Raw genomic sequence first — 21,777 nt, forward strand, 5'->3', positions numbered from 1 at the left:
TGAACAGTCAAATATTCGTCAGGCAATATATAACTGTATCTTGCATGATTTATTCAACAATATACAGTCAACTCTTGTTATAGTGGACGCGCTCGGGGACGTCGTTATGTTCAGTGTCCTTAACAGCGAGAGTCCGTAATAGTGGTGTTTGAGATAAAAAGTACCCTTAACATGCAATAAATAACTTTGACAATGTCTATGAAGTTATCTTAAATCTTTAAGGTGTTAAATGTGTCACTTACGCGAATAAGCAATGCGGTTCTTCAATTTTCGCGCTGAACAACAAAACATAACGGAGTGAACTGAAACTGTAAGTATTAAACAATTCATCAAAAACAATGTCCGCTACCACATTTAGAAATGGTCTTCTCATAACTGCATGTCCGCTGAAATAAAAAAAAAATTGGCAACAAATTATTTTTTACATACTTATGTTATACGAGAAGTACCTGGTGTACGCTTTATCGAGAGTCAAAGCAATAAAATTGTCATTTTGGTACCAAGAAAGTGTCAGTATTTCCGTAACAGCGAGAGTCCGTAATAGAGGGAGTCATTTACAGTTAAACTTTTATAGCTTTCGCCGGGGATCTGGATATTGTCCGGAATAACGAGAGTCCGTAATAGCGGGGTGTCCGCAAGGCGAGAGTTGACTGTACCAGGAAATGAATGGTTTGCGTTGGTTGGTTTCGAGTCGTTGTTGTTCGATTGTTGATTTGTTGCCCTAGTTTTTCGTTTTTCTTTTTTTCCGGAAGAAAAGCAGCCAAAGTTTAAGTGAATTCACGTGGATACATAACTCGACTGAAAAGAGTCACCGAAAAAGACCAGGGGAGGGGAGGGTAATAAAATAAGTAGGAGAGCGACAGGTGGTCAACAAAGACAAAAATAGAGCAAAGCGAACAACAAACGAATCCACGTGGTTTGTTTTGTTAACACTTGTCCACTGGGGAGCAATTTATCCGGTGAATTGCGTCAGCCAACCTTCGAACAACTGGGGCCAGACCTACTGTAAAAACGTATTTGAAAAAAACTTATTATAAATTGGATTTGAAAGAATCTAACGAACCGGAGCATACCAACTTGCGATCGAAGAAACGAATTAAGAACAAGAAACCAAAATAACGAGTCAACCGACAAAACAGAAACAAACCCGGGGGGTACTCCCAGAAAAGTTGGGTGGGGGTGTGGGGCACGCTTCCCAAAACCCTTACCCTATTTATTACCAAAATCTGCGATATTCCCTACCCTATTTATGACCTGACCATGAAATCAAAACCCTGTTTCAGACCTGCGTTATAATATGTTCCCTAGTTCAGACCAATGTTAAATTACCGTAAACATAATTTGTGAAGGGCTTTTGTTAGTTTTCTTTTCGATAATGACGAAAAAGTGGCTTGTTCTTAAAAACACACCCATATCAAGGCTAGAGTGCAAAAGCCATACCCTATTTATGACCAAAATGGCCAAAATAGGCTAAAATCGATACCCTATTTCTGACAAAAACGGCTGAAAAACCATACCCTTTGGGGCCGCACATACCTATATAGCTCATATAAGGGAGTACCACCCTCCCCGGGAAACGAACCAAAGAGTGAAGAAGTGTAGGAAAAAGGAAGACAAGTTTCCACTCATAAACATAAACATAAACATAAACATAAACATAAACATAAACATAAACGTAAACGTAAACGTAAACGTAAACGTAAACGTAAACGTAAACGTAAACGTAAACGTAAACGTCTCTGACTTGAAGACGATGCTTATAGTTCAACAATATGTATGTATTAACACAACACTGGATCGTGAAAGGAAAATTCACAAACTGTCATTTTTTACAACGTACACGTATGTCCTGATGTAGGCTGCAATAAAGAGCCACGAAAGCACGATCAACTCATTTTTCTGCTGTCAAGAGAAAACAATCAGGCTGTTCAGGAGTCACGTCAAGAGAAAATCGATAATTAATGTTTACAGTTTCATTAATATCACTCCATTTGGCCGAACAAAAGTCATATATTTTGAACAGCTTCAAATTAATTTTTAATTGAGTAAACCTGATGATGCCATCTAAAAAAGAAAATAATTAAACACGTTTTAATAAAGATATTTTATCTACGTTGAAAAATTTAATCTTCCGATTGTCAATTGGGCAAAACAAACCATCATACGTGCACAGAATACCTAATGAACACGCAATCGAAATCTCAAATGACTTTTAAACTGAGCTTCAATCAAGATAAATGATCTCGGTAAACTGACTATAAGATGCAAATAATGCGCCTGTCTTCATTAAAGGTGCTCTTTATTTACTCTCTTCTTTACGCAACCAAAACTTTAAACCATCTTGAAATTAAGCTAGAAGAAAATTGACAGCAATACCTGGAGTATTAGTGGAAACAATTTATTTTTTGATTTTACCACGAATCAAAAATTTGGAACCCGTGTTTCCTTTTTTTAACAATGGCAGGTCACACACTCTTTAATTCTAACTCTCTCAGCAATGAAGCCACATAAACAAACTAAAAAAACAGCTGTACGCCTGAAAAACAGAGGGAAAAAAATACAAAGGGAAACAAAGATACCAAACACTCTCTGTTGAACCTAATTTTACATGTGGAATGGTTTCTTTGAAAATCAAGAACCAATAAAATAAAAAGCAAATTGGATGAAGTTTTAGTTCATTTTTTGTTTTGTTTGATAATTTAACCGCTCACCGTATAAGTTGCCTGTAACTGACCTGCTATAACATGTATGTAAATGAACGTCTTTTTAGATGAAAAAATGTTTGGTTCGCAATTATCACGCAATTTTGCACAACATATGTTCTTTTGCTATAGAATGAGGTTGAACACAGTTGTATTCGTTAAAATACGTATTGTCGATGGTTTGATAATCTGATATCTCGTTCCGTGTAGCTAAAATCTGTGATTCTGAATTCAGGTTTCGAATTTCGCAAGTGTCACAACCGAGTAAGACATCATTCTTTAGAAATGAAAAAGTTATGAATATTTAAGTAGGTGGTTGAAGGCAAAGTTTGACGACGCTCAAAAAATTATTGCCACTGAGACAAGTTTTGATCAAAACTAGGTAAGGGCTTTCACTTCTTTGAGAGAATCCATCAAGTAATCTACTAAAGTTGTAATTAAGAACTTAGATGACAAGCGTTATACTGGTCGAATTCGAAGTATAAATTAATACATCTAGTCCACCGCGAAAAACATGCCAACAACAGATGGAAGCAGAGCTTAATGCTGCACTTGATGCGCTGATGTCTTATTTAAATGTTTGCTTTCGCCAGAAATAACCTTTGAAGAAGCTGACTGAGAAAACAGAAACTGACGTGGCTTGGTTAGACACTGATTAGTGCATACAGGTGTTCCAGGAAAAGAAAGGAAAGTTATCGTCGACAAGGCTTGGAGACTCACGTTAAACTGAGGGAGCGAGTGAGTTATGGCAACAAGCGATGGATTTCCAAGAGCGATAGTCGTCTCATTCGTCTTCTTTTACTTTCTGGTGTTCATATTGTCAACAGTTGGAAACTGTTTGGTTTTGTCGATCTGCTACAGAGCAATAAAGAGAAAAGCCTCTTCACTGAAATGGTTCATCGCCAACTTGGCCATCGCTGACCTCACATTCACGTTTCTGTCCATATTAGACTTCATAACTTTCATATGGACTTGGCTTGGCGGTCAGGTCACTTGCAAGCTACAAAGTTTTGTAATCGAAGCTTGCTACACTGCCTCAATAACGACTCTGGTTGTTATCAGCTTTGAAAGACTCAAGGCTGTGGTTGAACCATTCAGTACAAGAACCAGCGCTCCAGAAGGCGTCTATCGAAAGCTGGCGGGCTTGTGGTTTGTTAGCCTTGTTGTAGCTTCGCCCTTGCTTTATGCCTATCAAGCACATGAGGATAGCGCAGGTGGGGTGTCCTGCACAAACATTGGATTCACAGATTTAGGACGACAGATCTATTACAGCATCCATTCCATTTGCTTCTTCCTGATTCCTCTTATCTATATGATTTATGCCCAGAGGTCCATCTTTGTAACGTTACGCTCTAGCGTTTTTCCGGCGCAAAACATTTTTTCAGCTGCGTGCTCTAAATTACGGCATCGAAAGGCAGCCAAACCTCTAGTAGCCTTAACGGTAGCATTTGTAGGATGTTGGTCACCATTTGTAATTACGCGAATGTTGATGTACTTTCAACTCGCAGATGGTGGGTACATCTGGAGAGCATCCCAACTTTTAATTTTTGTGAACACGGCGTTAGATCCAATACTGTACGGAATCTACGGAGAAAACTTGAAGTCGTCTCTTAAACGTTTCTTTAGATGCACAGTTTCTCAGACTTCTGCAACAGTGGGGACTCTCACAGAAGAAAGAATTACGAGACGAATTGGAAAAAATACATGCAGCTCTACAACGCTAAGAGTTAACAACGATGCTGGCTTACATCTCAGTGATGTTTAAACATAATTTAGCGACCTCACTACGTGTTAGGAATTTCTGATAAGAAGAGTTTATATCCGAAAACAAAGCTCTTCTCAAGCTGACAACCGTAAATACAAAGACATTCTTGCCGCAATCAATAGGTATTACTGTTGTGAAAACAATTTCCGATAGAACACTGATTGTTTAGAACAATAATCAAAGGAGACCTATGGCCAAACTCGTGGATTAGGTAATCTAGAGATGAAACATATTGGTGAACTTGCAATTACTGGTGTATTATTAAATGCTGTTAAAACAAGCCGGGTTTGTACCATGCAAGGTCGCACTTAACTCACAAAGTGCAGGTTTTTTTCGTTAGCTTTTTTTTTGCACACATATCACAAAGACATACGTCCAGAATAGCTAGGGGGGCAAAATTGCAGCATAACATGGAGTGGTAAAGGCTAAAGGTTCTTGGGTCACAGAGGACACTCCTGTCCAACAAATCATAGAGTACTCTCCCCACTCCCCCCCTTCCCTCACACCCAGATCTTGACGTTGATCTGCCCGCTGGAAAAATTTGCATGTATTCAAGTCGTACGAGCTCACAAACGTTTTTCATTGCATTTCATTCAAGGTTATAGGTAAGGTTTCTTATGAGACGGCACTTCTTTTCCAATGTGGAACCACTTGTCTCTATATATATTGCACGTAAAATACATCAAAATAAGTAGACTCTTTTGCAAGAATTTTCAGTGTTGATCCGACAAATCTGTCGACCATAAATATGTGTTCCCACAGTAACAATAACAGATTTACTGAAGCGTCAATGTATTTAGTGTTAACTAATAATTGGGGACAAGCTCACAGGGGGTTTCTTTCCCTTTGTTATCTTTTCAAACAGGAAGCAAAAGTGTAAACAAAAGACAGGGTAAAAATCATTTAAGCTTATCAAAATCAAGTATTTGGGAGTTTCTTTCCAAGTTTATGTGCATTTCACATCCCACTTAGAGTTCAGATCAATGTACTAAAACAAACAAGACAAGTATAGAGACCACAACTATAATCTAAACTTAACTCGATGCTGGTTTAACATGGACATCTCAGCATGAAAAACGTAAGTGTTTTTAAAAACTGTAAAGCGGTGAACGAAGGTCCTGCTTGATTGAACGTTGGATCTCACAGCAGATCTAATCAGCCAAACTTGAAAAGTAAAACGATAATACGTCACTACTGCAAGGTTGAAACAACGTCGTAGAGTTAAAACAATATTTCGGCTGGCCTCAGGTTTAGATGTTACTAAATTATAAAAATGAAATTACAATATTATACAATGGTGCCAATGTTTGCCTTATATTCAGTAGCTATTTCGTTCATTAAAAGTTGTTCGTTTCACTCATATAAGCTCATTAAGGTCGAGGAATAAGACACATTCTCATCAAAGCTTACCACATTAGCTTTTCAGGTCACTTTCCAGCAAACAAATGCACATCTCCTGGTCATTTTGAGCGCCTGGACGACTCAAATGCTCCTGAAATTCAGCCTTCAAGTTGGCCATAGTACTAATTCGAACATTCGAAGTCAACTCCACTTCAATTTAGCGAAACACCTAATATTAATGGTCGTGTAAAAGCTACAAAATCATCAATATTCGGGCTGGCACGATGCACGCATTGAGTAGTAGGCTCGCACTGACTGCACGGTCACTATTCCAATATGGCGTCGGGCTCGGTTACTATTCCAATATGGCCCCGGGCGCGGTTACTATTCCAACATGGCGTCGGACTCGGGCGCTCTCGTTCGGGCCGACTAATTACGAGCAGTGTCTACACCTCAGTGAGTGAGTGAGTGAGTGAGTGAGTGAGTGAGTGAGTGAGTGACACATTTGCATATCGGAGTCCCCGCAACAAACACGTTTCTACGCTTCGCGTATCCACGAGTTTAAAAAAGGACGGTAAGATATTGGACATGAAACTGAAAATACTAGAAGAAGGTTAATACAATATCATAAAAAAATCCCAAATTTCTTCTGAAGAATTCTAAATTTTGGAACAGTGGCCTGCCAAAGCGTGGTTGCGATGCATTCTTTAAGCCACCGTAATAGACACTTGATGTCTCTCGAACAATTATTTCTAGAAAATGAAGTTGATCGTAATTGTTTGAATATGTCTAAATTCACAGGTGAAACAACTTTCTAGCCGTCGTTCATAAAAGGGACAACAATGAACAAACTTGGGGTGTATCGGTTACGAGCAAAATTGTTTACTTTGAGGGCGACAACAGACAGGATGACGTCATACGGACTTGGGATGACGTCTTAATTCCTGAATGGCCGCCTTTAAGATCCGCCAGTTTGGTTTTCTCGATGTTTTCACGCGAGCGGAAAACCACCACGCTAATAGTAACAAGATAGATATAACAAAATAATACAAGATGTTGAAATCATCCAAAACTTAAAAACAAATTTGGGAACAGAAGCGTGTTTGCGATGCATTTTTTGAGCCATGAAAATAGACATTTGATGTCTCTTGAACACTTATTTAATTTCTAGAAAAAGAAGATGATCATATTGAATATGTCTAACATAGGTTGGTTAAATTCACAGGCAAAGGAATTTTACAGACGTCGTTTATTAATCGATAGATAACTTTAAAATCAAAAACAGACTAGGCTTTTTAAACTCAAAGAATATTCTGAAAGCCACGATGATTAAACTTGGGTGTATGTGTTACGTGCATATATGTTTACTTTCAGACAGACAAGAAGACAAGCTGACAACCGTAAATTCAAACACACTGACCGCAATCAATATGTATTTTTACAGAAGACTGATTGTTTGTATTAATAAAAGGCAAGGGAAGATATCCACCATGAAACTGAATTTACCAGGAGAAAGTTAACAAAATATCATAAAAAATATCCCAAATTTCCCCTGAAGAACTACAAATTTGTAGCCTGCAACTTCTCTCAAACAATCGAATCATAAGAAAAGAAGTTGATCATTATTGTTCGAATATGTCTAGCATAAGTTAGGTAAATTCAAAGGTGAAGGAAATTTCTAATCGTCGTTCATAAAAGGGAACTTGACTTTTAACAACCGCTAGAAAAATTTAAACCTAAAAACAGACTAGGCTTTTTTAACTCAAAGAATATTAAAGCCACAATGATTTAATTTGGGTGCGTGTGTTAGGTGCAAACATGTTTTACTATGCGGCCGACAACATTGACAGTATGTCGTCATACGGAATTGGAGTGACGTCATAATTTCCGATTGGTCTTCGTTGAGATGCAGCATTTTAGATTTCTTGATTTTTTCCATGCGAGTGGAAAACCACCTACGCTAACAGTCACAAGATACATATAACAAAATAATGCAGGATTTTAAAATGATCTAAAAGATGTTACGACTCTTGCAAGAATGTTAAAAATTCCAGAAAAAAGAAAACAAAAGCAATAAATAAAAAAAACTAATTTGGGTGTGGGGTCGTCACCATCCGAGTGGGATCGTCACGATCCGTCAATATTTAAATAGAAAACGCTAGATCACTCTGGACCAACGATGGCTCGATGTGAAATCTGAATCTAACATTGAAGGCGAAAATATCAGGACACTGTAGTGGGAGACATTTTAGGTACTCGGCTTAACGTGGGGGTACATCTAAAAATTCTGTAAAAGATCGAATTTTTGTTTTTTACTTGAATTTGAATCTTAGGTATTAAAGTTTTATTTTGAGAAAAATTTTTGCTACTGTAAGTTCAAAACTCGTTTTTTCAAAACGAATTAGTTTTGCTTTTGAGAAACGATATTTTGAGAAGGATTTGTCCAATTGAGCTGATATTTTCAGGATTTGTTGTTCTAAGTAAGTTTTGTGTTTTAAGCTTAGCACTTTTCCATCCCGTGCATTTTTTCGAAGTTATGAATTGAAATGTATGCTGATCTATGCTGGATTTTCTGTATCAGATTTGACTGGTCATCATTTCATGTGTTTTTAACTTTTCAAAAATCTCTAAGCTTAAAACAGTAAGCTATTTGTCGTCTTTTAAAAATATAAAAATTATTTATTTTGATCAATTCGTGTAGAAGTTATCTATTCTCAAGTAAGCCCTGGCACTCCCCAGCAGTTGGCAGATTTAATCAGCCGGTGTCAGGGTACAATACAGTTCTAAAGTACAAAACAAATATTCATAATCTTTGGTCTTTAAGCTTTCTAAAAATGTATACTTCGCCATTGTTTGAAATTAAATCTAAATCATGAAAAAAGTTTGAATCGAAAAAATGGTGTGTTCTTAGGTTGATCCCCACCTTAAACTCTTGCCAAAAGAGAACTTTTTAGTAGGTTTTACGCAGGATAAACACAAAAAATGGCAGACCGAATGCCGTAAAATTCCGGAAGTTACGATCCCCCAAAATGGTGATCCCCTGAAAGTAAAGTCAAATAGTGGTGGTTAATATATCTCGAAAAAGGAGAGTTACTTTTGGTCCCCCGTCCCCCGCCGAGAAAAGCGATACCAAAATTCAATGGTATATAGTCAAGTGAAATTTACGAGCGTTAATTTGATAATGTAATCAAAAGCACTCTACTACAAGGGGAGGTATCGCCTATGCCTCTATCAATGTTAAGCCGGCGGAAGGGGGGTGGGGAAAACACGATATTGAGTCGGGATTGATAGTCATTCTTAGCCCTTGGGTAGTGTTTTTAAATGATCTTTCTGTCCCCGGTGAAAGGTTATTTAAATTTTGTGGTGGGTGGGTTGTGGGTGGTCTGGTGAAAGAGACCGGAACTGAGATTACAGCTGCCGTGATATTGACCCCATCCCTATACTTGTTTAATAAGCAAAACACCACTATCGGGCTTGTAGGCCACTATTATTTGGCCTCCTAACCAAATGCAGACTATGGCATAATCAACGGTGGGTTTGTTTATATGGCTTACAATCCTCTGTATCTGTATCTTGTTTTCTGTAGTAATATAAACGTGGCACTGGCCCAAAATTTTAAAATGCTAGACTAAGTACTAGACACATTGTCCAATTAATCACTAGTGCAAATTTAAAATTCAGTTATTTGACATCAGTTTCAGTTACTTCTATTAGTTCAAGTAGCTGTAATTGATTTAAAAGTTGATTTATTTTGAGTAATTAAGCTCAGAGGTTGTGTATTATTTAGTGGAACATAACTGCAGCAGTAAAAGTGGTACAGTTAACGTTTGTCCAACATTTTCACTAGCAATGTTAAACTGGATCTTCATGGAAAGGCTTTAAAATAGGAGTATCAAATAGCACCTTCATAACTCTTCATGGAGCTCATGAACCAGAATCACTGTTTAATGATTCGCTGAAGAATGTTTTTAATTTTTTCCTCCTTTATTGAATGTCTTCTTTAAAAGCTATTATTGTATTACAGTTTCTTTTTTATACATGTGTGGACTTATTAAACTTGTTACATGTAAAGTTTTGTATATGTCCTTATTAAAATTACTTACAAGATAAATAATCCATAGTTAACCAGAAATGAAGAGTTACTTATCACCACTAATTAAATTACTTGTATGCATTATTTTTATGTATGTTTGTGAATTAAATTACCTACAAGGTAGTTCCATATAGTTGACTAAGAGTAGAGAATTAATTATCGCCACTTAAAGACAATTCTTCGTAGGATTTCCATTTATTACGGAAAGAGATAATTCTATTAGATTTGAAAGCAATATATTTTTCAGTTTCGTATTTGTTTTTAAGAATTCTCCTAAAGTGACTAATCGACGGTTTAATATCTTTATGCCTACAACTCCATAAATAGCTCTTACCTAGAATTAGTACATAATTGACTAGATCCATCCCCTCCTTCAAGACTCCTATGACAACGTTACTTAGTAAGAGACATCTGCAACTACTAATATTATTCAAAATGTTGGCAATAACATCCATCCAAAAAGAGTACGAAAAGGGACAAGTAAATAATACATGATTTCTAGTTTCTTTGGTATCTTGACAAAAGGAACAGTTAGGGCTTGGAATATAGCCTGTTTTAAAAAGGATTTCATTGGTAAAAAGAATGGAGTTCAGTACTTTATATTGAAAAGATCTTAAGTAGGGTTCGCTCGTAAAGGCTTCTGAAATACAGTTATCTTCCAAATCTTATTCTTCCTTGGCCCATTTCTTTGGCTTTTCATACTTAAACTTTATCAAAAAGCTATAATAGTCACGGTATTTATAGTTCTCCGGATCAAGAACGACGGTAAAAGAAGGTGGATGTGTACGTAGATTCAATGGCACTGCGTGTCTCTATCCTGTCCAGATCAAGAAATTAAAATTCATAAACCTTTCTCCTTCAAAAGTGTTAAAGGAGTCAATATTTGTCTTATCATATAGCAGATCTTTGGTATGCTTAATACCTTTTGAGAAGTACTGTTTATAAAACACACTTTTACCGTCAACCCTAATTTCTCTGTTATTCCATATAATATATTTATATTCGCCATCACAATCAACAAGGGCTCGTAATTCTGACAACCACAATAACAATTCATGATAGAAATCAGGTAGAATATTTAATTTATCAACAGCATAGTTACAATTAAATACAAATAATCCCCCGTGACTACTTAAGATATCATTAAGATAAAGTTTCCAAAAACTGTTACGGCTATCAAAAATTATTCTTTTTAACCAACTTAACCTTAATGCTTTAACCATGTTTTCATAATCAACCATGTTGATACCGCCAGAATCGTAGGGCGCATAAGTGGAGCGTCTAGTAACCTTATCTTTTCCATTCCATAGGAAATGAAACACCAGAGTATTAAATTCCTTTATAATTTCGGGTGGAGTAGTTAACACAGAACTCGGGTATATCATTTTTGAAAGCAAAAAGGCCTTGATAATCGTTACTTTACCATGGATGGACAGCCCTCTGACTTTCCAAAGTTTAATTACATTTTTGATTTTCTTTAATCTTTGTTTAAAATTCTTTTCAACTGACAGCTTGATATCATACGTTATATGAACCCTTAAGAATTTAATACAGGTTTGCCATTTAACTCCGAATGGTTGATCTTCACAACTCTTAAGAGAGCCAATCCACATTGCTTCGGTCTTTTTAACATTCAGTTTTAAACCAGAAGCCTTCTCAAACTCTTCAAGTAAACTAAAAAGTGCGTTAGCGGAGTTCAAATCCGATAAAACAGCTGTTGTATCGTCCACAAACTGTAATAGTTTAGTCTCCAAATCAATAATTTCTATCCCTTTGATACTATCTTTATTTCTAATGGCAATAGCTAAAATTTGAACCGCCGTTACAAACAGGTAAGGAGAGAGCGGGTCTCCTTGTCTGACTCAACGCTCTATCTTAAAATAGTGGGAGCACAGACCATTATTTATGACGCAGCTTTGAATATTTTTATAGAAAATATTAACCCATCTTATAAAATATGGTCCAAAATTAAATAGTTCTAGACATTTATTAAGAAAGTCCCATTCTAAGCTATCAAAAGCTTTTTCAAAGTCAATGAAAAATAAAATACCGGGCTTGTTGTTATCTTTTGTATATTCCATTATGCCAATGATTGAGCGAATATTGTCACAAAGATTTCGACCTGGGATGTATCCTGACTGATTCTCGTGTATTAAATCCGGCAGCACACGCTTCAGTCTTTCAGCAATAACTTTGGAGGCAATTTTTGCATCAACATTTAGCAGGGAAATTGGTCGCCAGTTTTTAAGATCACAACGGTCTTGATCTTTTTTCTCAATCAGTGTAATTACGGCCTGTCTCTGCGATGGACTTCTCCTTTTATAAAAGACTCATTGAAAGATTCCACTAAAAGTTCTCCAACCGAGTTCCAGAAAGTTCGATACAATTTTATTGGCAATCCATCGTTCCCAGGAGTCTTAAAGTTCGATAAAGTAAAAGAATTCAAGACCTTCGCGCATTCATCTAAGGTAATAACTCCTTCACCAAACTGTCTATAATCTCCTGAAAGTTTTAGTATTAGAAGATCGTCATAATTAAAGGAGGCTTGCATTTGTTGTGCATAAACACAGTGAGATTTATACAGACCTTCGTAGAACTCCTTTTCAGCATGTAAAATTTCGAAAGGGTCAGAAGTAATAACGCCACTCAGTCGAAGTTTCCGAACGTGTTTCTTAACATGATTTCGTTTCTCCAAGTTAAGAAAATACCTAGAGTTCTTTTCTCTATGTTCATGCCAGCGTGCTCTGGATCTTACAATTATACCTTCCACTTTTTCTTCGTACATTTTTTCCATTCTTTCTCTCAGGACATTTAAAGTCACCAAATTTTCCTGGGATGGATCATTTTGAAAAACTAAATGAGCGTTCTGAAATTGTTCGTTTAGTTGTTGCTCTTCTCTTCGTCTTTGCTTGTATTTATTCATAGAGTATTTTCTAGAATGCTTCTTAACGCTATATTTAACCCAGTCCAGTACTGAGCGGGGATCAGACAGGTCTATTCTACCTTCATGTATCCAGGTAGGATCATACGATTTATTTCGTCAACGTACACTTCATCTCTTAATAAAGAGCATTTTAATTTCCATAGTCGGCCCTTAACACCATCACTAACATCTTTAAATTCTATTTTAATCGCCGAGTTATCTGTTTTAATAGATGGTATGATATCGACATCACAAACGTTATCTGATACCGAGTTCGAGATAAGCCAGTAATCTAATCTAGACAAAACCGATCTGGCTGACTCCACGTAAAACTACGCTCTGTGGGATTTTTAATACGCCAAATATCATGCAGATCAAGTTCACATTGTAGACGTTCTATGGCGTTGATTACACTTTGCCCGAGCATAAGAATTCCACCTCTTTTCTCAACAATAGGATTTAATGGACAATTGAAGTCTCCTTCCATTATAATGTTATCAGTGTCGAAATCATTTGTCTTTATACTTTGGAGAACCGAATGATAAAAATCAACTAATTTGTTATCACGATTTGGACCGTATATGTTAACTAAGATAGCTCGTTTACCTTTCAACAGAACTTTGAGTATAATATAACGACCATCTGCGTCCGTGACTATTTCTTCAACGGAGCAATCAAAGTTATTCCGTATTAAAATTGCAACCCCACGAGAGTTATTAGCCCCATGTGAACAAAAGAAGGGAGCGTCCCATTCCCTTTCCACAATAACTCATAACCTTTCGTGGAATGTGTTTCCTGAAGAAAAATAACATCCGCTTTCTGCTTTCTACATCATGTAAATATTGTTCTTCTTTTACGAAAGTTGCTGATGCCTCTTACATTTAAGGAAATAAATTTACCCACTACCATTTGTAAATATAAAAAAGAACGAAATATAAAGGCAACAAACTTGAACTGACTACCAGGGGAGACGGAGCTAGAATAAATTTTGTAGGCATGAACTAGAGATGCATTAATTATTGTAGACATATAGTTAACACTTTTATTAAGATTTATTATTATTAAGATTCTCTGAAGAATGACACTTGAGTTGAGAAGATATGTACAGTGGAACCCCGTTTATACGGTCACCAATGCGACACAAAAATGTGGCCGTATTAGCAGGGTAGGATCAAATTTCATGACATATTTGAATTGGGTGACGTCTTAACAGATATATTACACTCTCGAGGAAAAGGTTGTTATTCATCGTGGTAGATGCAATAATAAAGTGTTTTATCGTTTGTCTCACGATGTAGTCACTTGAGATGTAGATCGCGACGTTTCGACTGCTTACTACTAGTCTTCTTCAGACGATAAGGTCGACTGATTGCACGGTATCATTTATATCACAAAGGTCGGCTGTGATTGGTGCATTTCGATCCTCCTATAATTCCATTGTTCCGGCGAGTAGCTGTTCCCTCAGTGGTCCGCTGTTGTACCGTTCTCCTGTTGTTGTGGTTCTTGATCGTGGGTATCTATGCTTCAGGAATTTCAATTCCACTATCCCTGTTGTATTATTAGGGTGAAGTCTTATGTGAATAGCTTCCTTGACCCTACGTGTGTACCAGTGAGGATCTCGATCAATAAACTTGACCTCATTCCAGATAGGATAGTGGCCGGTCTCGTGGGTGTGTTCAGAAACGGCGGAGGTCTGGGTATATTCGGGCGAGTCGTACATCCCTGTCGTGTTCTTTGATACTCTCCTGCATAGATCTCCCTGTTTGCCCGATTTAGACTTTGCCGTACTGACAGGGAATCCTGTAGACAACACCATCTTGTTTAGCCGGGTTGACGGTGTCCTTTGGTCGCACTAAGTGTGACCGAAGTGTCGTGTCGGACTTAAAGACGGTGCGAATGCCTTGTTGTTCTAGGCAGCGGCGGAGAGACTCCGAAACTCCTTGGACATAAGGTAAAACGGCGGTGGATTTAAATTCCGTGACAAGCTCTCTTCTTGGGGTTGTTCGTGCCTTTGTGATCTTCTGTACAAAAGAGGAGGGATATTCGTTAGAAACAAGTACAGATGACAGATGTTTCTTCTCTCCAGCGATTACTGATGGTTTGGTCACGAGACGTTTAGCCCGGTCGTACAGACACTTCACAATACCGCGCTTTACTGACTGAGGGTGGTGTGAATCATAAGCTAGGTACTGATCAGTATGTGTTGGTTTCCTGTAGACACTGGTGGTAAGACGGCCATCAGGTTCTCTGTAAACTGACGTGTCGAGAAAGGCGATCTTGCTGTTGTTCTCGATCTCCATGGTTAAACGGATTGATGGTTGTTGACTGTTCAGGTGCTGCAGGAAGACATCAACTCTATCCCGATCCAGGATGGTGAAAGTACCATCTACGTAGCGTTTCCAGATCTTAGGCTTGCAAGGTGCGGACTCTATTGCTTGTTCTTCAAATATCTCCATGTAGAGATTAGCAATAACCGCGGATACAGGGCTCCCCATGGCTGCGCCCTCTCGTTGTTCGTAAATCGATCCGTTGTACTGGAAGTACGTAGATCTTAATACGAAATCCAAGAGGTCCGCGATTTGAACTGGTGTAAGTGTCGTGCGGCCAGCCAGGCCCGCGTCGTTCTCCATTTTTTGTAGCGCGGCTTGTACAGTGTCTTTTTTTTTTTGCAAGTACTCCAGCTTTTGTTACTGTTGTCTTTGAAAACTTCATTTACTAATTTGTACATTGTTTTGTTAACCTCTGTGTAGACTGGAATTGCTATGAGGAAACACCTGCTGAATTCCACTCATTCATCAGAAAATGTCTGGCTGAGCACATTTGACAATGGTGAGTTTGTGGCTCTTTTCGTACTGTCTTCAGTGTTTATGTTAGATGTCTTATTGGCATACAGTACACAGTTAGGAAGGTAAAGTCTGCATGCGAGCCAAGTGGCCCATCAGGCCGGAGCTTATCCCAGTTTCTGTGGCATGAAGCGACTAGGAGTATTTCTACTCCCCCCTGGATGGGATGCTAGTCCATCGCAGGGTTACCCCCAGCATTAAGTTCGCCGGTACCCATTTATACACCTGGGTGGAGAGAGGCACTGGGAGAGTAAAGTGTCTTGCCCAAGAACACAACACAATGTCCCCGGCCAGGGCTGGAACCCGGACCGCTCGATCCGGAGACGAGCGCACTAACCATGAGGCCACCGCGCCTCCCTTACACAGTTGGGAAGGGATTAGGTTTTTTTGTAGGTCTTTGTGACACAATCTTCAAGTTTTTCAAACAAAAACTGAGGTCTTGGAGTCTGAATTTTCAATTGACTGGCACACTGTACATGTACTTGTTCTCCTGCCTGTGCAAAAACATGACATCAGTGATATTATATTTACATGGGCCATTTTTATTGGGCATTACATTTGGACGTAATTTATTACATCCGCTAATCTGTGTGTTACATAAAAGTTAAAAATCCATGGAACAGCTGTCTTGTAAAGCCATTGGTTGAGGCAGGACTTCTCAGAATTTTGAGGAATTTTCGTTATGATAATCACTTTCTCAAACTCATTAATAATTCACCAGTTGAAACAAAGAAAATCACAACCGTGAAGGAGGTTTGGATACCTGGTTTTAATTACATGTAGCATAGATTTTGACGATTTTATTTCTCTGTTTACCCCTTAGTTTTTGTTTCGTTTGAGAAGATATATCAAACAGTTAAGACAGTGTTTCATGGGTTAACCAAACACCTCAAATTTCGTCAAAAATACTCTCTTCTTGGTGTTTGGATATCTCGATGAAGCACTGCATCTCTCTTTTGATATATTACGTGAAATTGCATTTTAGCAAAGACTCGGGACTTCAAATAAAGACTTCAGCTGGCTGTGATGAAGGAAGGTCATTTTGAGTTAATCCAACAAGGGATTTTGTAACATAGTTTGAAAAGTAATTATATTTTGCCTTTCACTCTAAACAAGGGCAATAATTTCACAGCTTTAGTGAAAATGCCTTTCATGTACCAATTTAAAGAGTTTTTGTTGCGACTTCATTGAACTAGAGCCTTCATGTTTGTGATCTTGAATAACCTTCAGTGTCTTTTGTAATTCTCGGTAGCTGCCATTTTAGTAGCCTCTTACACTGGGTTCGATTGCCCAATTTAGAGTGCAAATTTATCACGTGATTTTCAAAAGCAAACAACTTAAAATGTAAAGGAGATTTTGGAAAAATTCATATAAACTTGAGCTTTCGAAAGGCAATATACTTGAATTTGAGGTACTCTGAAAGCCTTTGTGCGAGAGAAAAAGATAAAATACTCGAGTTTTGCTGGTTTGACTACAGCCTTAACTTGCTCCTGACAGACTTGAGTGACCTTGAGTGACCTTCTGTAGCCTGTATTCACGCTAGTCTTAATGACCTGGATGACTTGCAAATTACTCAGTCCCACGTGATTTCCAAAAGAGCTGACACCTTCTAATTAGGGGTTTTCGACTTTCAACCAATAGACCTTTTTCGCTTGGGCGGTTTGTTGTCCCATTACAGACCACGTGATATTCTCTAGGGAATTGTTCTTTTATCCGTTTAAAAATCCTTTATTCATATACGCGCAACTAGTTGGAAATTGTCTAGCGTATGATCACATGGTCTGAAATGGGGCAACAAAGCGCCCAGTCGAGAAAGGTCTATTCCTTCTTATTAGGTCTATTTTAAAAATAATTTTCGTGAATTTGAGATTCTCCGGACCCCTTCTTACCAGGGGAAAAAGGTAACGTACTCAATTCTTCCTGATTTAGACCACTGCATTTGGATCTGTCAGATCAAACTGGATGACCTTGAATGACCTTCAACAGGGTGTGACCATCTCATTCTGATGCAAATTAGCAATGAAAGTGATTTCTTAAAGTGAAACAACTTTTGAAGATTCCGACCAAATTGTTGTTTATCAGTAAGTGGGGATATAACACGATTTTTGGCATAGGAGCTTGATTACAAAGAGCAGTCAATTTTTCAAACTTATCCCAGTTCAGTCTAAGAAATAAACTGAATTGTCAACATGGCGGCGATAAGGAATGCTTTAATTTTCAAAAGGACAAAATGATTTGCTACTAACTAGCAGCTTTAGACGGGTGCGGACTTCTAAAACTTTACATGCATTTTTTTTAAGAGATTGTTTATTCTTGTTCTTGCAGAATGCGCCTTAATTAGAAAGCACTGCATTGTTGACATGGATGGGTATATTTTCCATAGGTTAGCTCTTTGTTCAATATTGCCGCGGGACACAGACATAGATTCTCATGGATTCCCGTGCGCGCCAGAAGCCTCAGCACATGAAGAAGCCACGAAGAAATCACGGCGTTTGGTTTACGTTTCATGTGGATCGTTAGGTAAAGAATAATTATTACACAGAACCAGTATTAAGCCTTTCATTTCCAAGAACAATTAGAGAATCAAAGTCACTCCAATGACGAGAATTTAACTGAGGAATGTTGCCGTCATGTACGATTAAATTCTCATAACTAGCATTACACGAAGTGCATGCTCTTCAGTAAGGAGAACTAAGATTTTAAATTGGTAGCGCGCGGACCCATGTTTTGAAAACCAGAGACTTCAATTTGGCGAGTTGATGTAACTTTTTCAGAGGAATTTTATCTTTCACTACTCTACGGCGCAACTGAGTGTGAATGTTTCTAAAAGATCTCGCCGTATTTCATTCCTCCTGAGACCAAATTTCATTGTAGGCCATGAAGCTGCATGCAAATTTTTTAAACATCGTTTCGTCTTATTTTTCACGGCGCAATTAATTGTGATTGTTTTTGAAAGTCTAACCGTACATATCTTCTACCAGAGGCCTAAATTTGTTGTCGGTCATGCAACGAAGTTAAATTTTTCAAGGTAACTTGTTCTTCTATTTTACGGCGCAATTAATTATGAATGTTTCTAAAAGATCTCGCCGTATTTTTCCTCTCCAATTGAGTAAATTCATCTTCAGTCATGAAACCGTATATGGATTTTAAGAAGCCATTTTGTATTGCATTTTAGGGCACAATAGGCCACGTTCGATATATCAATATTCTAACTCGGCTCCGAGGCTTTCGGGACAAACGTCTATATTTGGTGTTGTTTTCTTTGTATCCGAGTCTCTTTTGGGAATTGAGAGACAGAAACTTGAAAAAATGCAATTTGGACCTGAAAGCCTCGGAGCTATGTTGGAATATTGATATATGGAACGTAGCCTTTTGCTTGTGAATTTTTCTGAATTTCTCGCCGTATTTTTTGAACTGCTAGATTTTACAGCAAATTACGCAGAGAGAGAATTCAAGAAATTTCGGAAGCAAACAACTCAAATTATGAAATATTACCATTGCGCAAATAGCAAACGAACAGAATTATTCTTCAAATAACACTGAATTTCTGACCAAAATTTTCTTGTTATTCAAACTACTCTAATTACGATTTCGTGTGGTTTCTTTGCATGGGTCCGCGTTTATTTTGTATTCATTCGCTTTGAAGACTTGAAATCGCTGTAGTTGAAAGAGAAATTATCTCTAAATTTGACCTGACTTGTAATTTTTAATGAACAAAATTTCCGGCAATATTTTTTTTGTACCTCCGTAGTAAACATTTTTGCTAAGAACGAGACAAAATATGTAATTTCACTTTTGATTTTGAGAAACTTATTTTCTTTGCTTTGATTGTTGTAATTACTACTTAGATATTTTTCAGACTTACTAACAATTATCAACTGTTTTAAATAATTACTTTGGTATATAGATACAGTGAAATTTTACGACTCGTAAAATTACTCTGTATCTATCGACCGTAGTAGTTAGTTAAACAGTTTTCATACTTAACTTGTAAATATATACTCAATAAAGATCACAACTTGTAAATCAGTTATCAATTAAAACTTTATTGAATGGAAATAAAGAAACAATATTGTAATCAACAAATGAATCTTCTGTCACTTAATAAAAAAATGCGCGCTTTTAATGGGGCCTGGAAACTAGTCGAAATGTAGGCTATCTCTTTTACTATATTTTGACTATGTAGTGTTGCCGACGCGGAAAAACGTTCTGCACTTTTAACCAGGGTCTAGTAACAAGTCAAAATAAAGGCTGACTTTCGATGGGCCAAATCTGACTGCAAACTGCAGAGATTTTTCCCGCCAAAAGACTTAGTTTTATTTTGGAAAAATTTCCAGGCACCGTTTAAAAACGCGCTCTATTTTCCCGCCAAAAGACTTTATTTTTGAAAATTTTTTCAGGTAAAAGACTTGGAATTGTTCTGACGAAACTATCAGAAACCATTTGTAACAGGCACAGTTGCCAGCAAAAATACTTGTAATTTCTTTCAATAAGTGCAGACGAATAATCTGAACGAAAGCAATATTTTGCCCTTAACGCTTTCTGTTTTCTTGCTCTGATACATTTTAAACTTGGCAAATGTCCAGCGTGTTTTCGCGTTCCCTATTAAATATATCTGTGCGTATTCAGCAAAGAGAAAACTTCACGATGAGAACTTGCAGCAGCTTTATTATACAGAATCGGTCTAAAATGCAGTTTAATGGCATGTTAGACTTCCTTCACTCCTGCAAAAGAAATAATTCAATCGCGTAATACCGTGTTCAACTGAGGAAAAACAAACATTAAAAGTTTATACCAACAGGAGCCACGATTAATTATGGCTCCTGATACCAAGACGCACACATCTTACTCTGAGCTCTAGCATACGACACAAACAGCTCCGTAACTTTTTTTGGAAACATCAAAATTACGCTGTAAAGTATTGGAAATTGGGTCGTGAAGGCGAGGCATAACTTGTTTCTATCAGTCTTTGTGTTATTATGCTCACGGATTTTTTAAAATCTCTTGGAAATTGCAAGCCATTTATGCCGAGAAATAAAACGTTTGTTGCAATACAAATAAAATGAAAGCTTTATGATCCTTTATCATTGCGGTAGCAAACTACGCGAAACCTTAAAGCCCTGTTTTTCAAACTTTCCTAAAAATTTAGATGCAACCTGGCTAAAACGAAAGGCATCTGAGTGAGATATACACTTATACCAATAGGTGCTTTATCTGTAAATGCAAATTGTGAGGAAATGAAGCATGTTGTTGTCTGCAAATCCAAATTCGTTCTGTTATTTTAATTAACTTACATTATGTGCGAGGAAAAATATTGAAATTTTGTCCGTGTTTTTAACCACAAGGCATCATTTCTTATTTTGTCTATCGAGACGAAAATCCCACGTCTCAAAAAGTATATTTTCTTTAAGCCTCAAAACAAGTTGATTAAAATCTGCAGCAGCTGCGGATTTTCCTTCATAGGAAATGAGAAACAAACCGAATAAATAACAAAATTGCTGCTAATGCTAAATCGACGTCGACATTTCTAATGATGTCGAGCAAACCACTGAATGAAATGACAATTGTCTAATAATTCCCCCAAAAAGGTCACATCAGCATTGTTTGACACAAATCGTCAAATTTGGCCACTTAAAAAAAATGAAATGTTTGAACAGGAATTGAAAATGAAAAACTTATATGCCCACATGCATGATATAATAGCATGTTGACGTTTGAAGAATACTTATGCTAACATATTAACCAATTACGTTTCAACAGGGTCTCTGACTTAGAGAAAAACACTAACATGAAAAAGAGTTGAGATCGACTTTCTAGTCAGCCCCACTCTCAGAGAAGATCTGGACGAATTAGTTTCAAAGAAAAAGGTTGCTTTTCCTTTAGTCTCATTTCTATCTATTTCAATTATTCACAGCCGCAATTTAGGCCAAATTACATTTGAAATTTGCACTGAACGATGCTCAACTCTGAAATGACCTCTTGATAGTGTGAATACCAGCCATCATATGAAAATCTATCATTACGCCTTAACAAACTTTTTTGTGTTATTCAGCGCCATGCCATGTTAAGTACTGAAGTAAAGCACGATTTGTTTATATTGTTTTCTCAGT

At 37.3% G+C, this 21,777-nt stretch overlaps 2 protein-coding genes across 2 annotated transcripts in view; both read left to right on the forward strand.

Moving 5' to 3' along the window:
- The window catches only part of LOC145478360 (uncharacterized), a 51,925-nt gene extending 32,172 nt beyond the window's left edge, over window positions 1-19,753 (forward strand). Inside the window, exon 6 of the mRNA XM_081456364.1 lies at window positions 15,575-19,753. The gene's annotated coding sequence lies outside the window, so the exon portion shown is untranslated. The remainder of the gene's footprint in view (window positions 1-15,574) is intronic.
- Window positions 2,849-5,275, forward strand: LOC145478351 (galanin receptor 2a-like). The gene is made up of 2 exons (XM_081456354.1): window positions 2,849-3,084; window positions 3,296-5,275. Exon 2 carries the CDS (start codon window positions 3,448-3,450, stop codon window positions 4,465-4,467), a length of 1,020 nt encoding a protein of 339 aa, XP_081312480.1. The 5' UTR covers window positions 2,849-3,084; window positions 3,296-3,447; the 3' UTR covers window positions 4,468-5,275.
- Window positions 19,754-21,777: the final 2,024 nt, after the last annotated feature.

The sequence above is a fragment of the Orbicella franksi genome, chromosome 2 (assembly GCF_964199315.1).
Source record: "Orbicella franksi chromosome 2, jaOrbFran1.1, whole genome shotgun sequence".
In the NCBI taxonomy this organism is placed as follows: Eukaryota; Metazoa; Cnidaria; class Anthozoa; order Scleractinia; family Merulinidae; genus Orbicella; species Orbicella franksi.

Coding starts and splice junctions, on each gene's coding strand:
- LOC145478351 (XM_081456354.1), top strand. CDS start 3,448: ATGGCAACAAGCGATGGATTTCCAAGAGCGATAGTCGTCTCATTCGTC.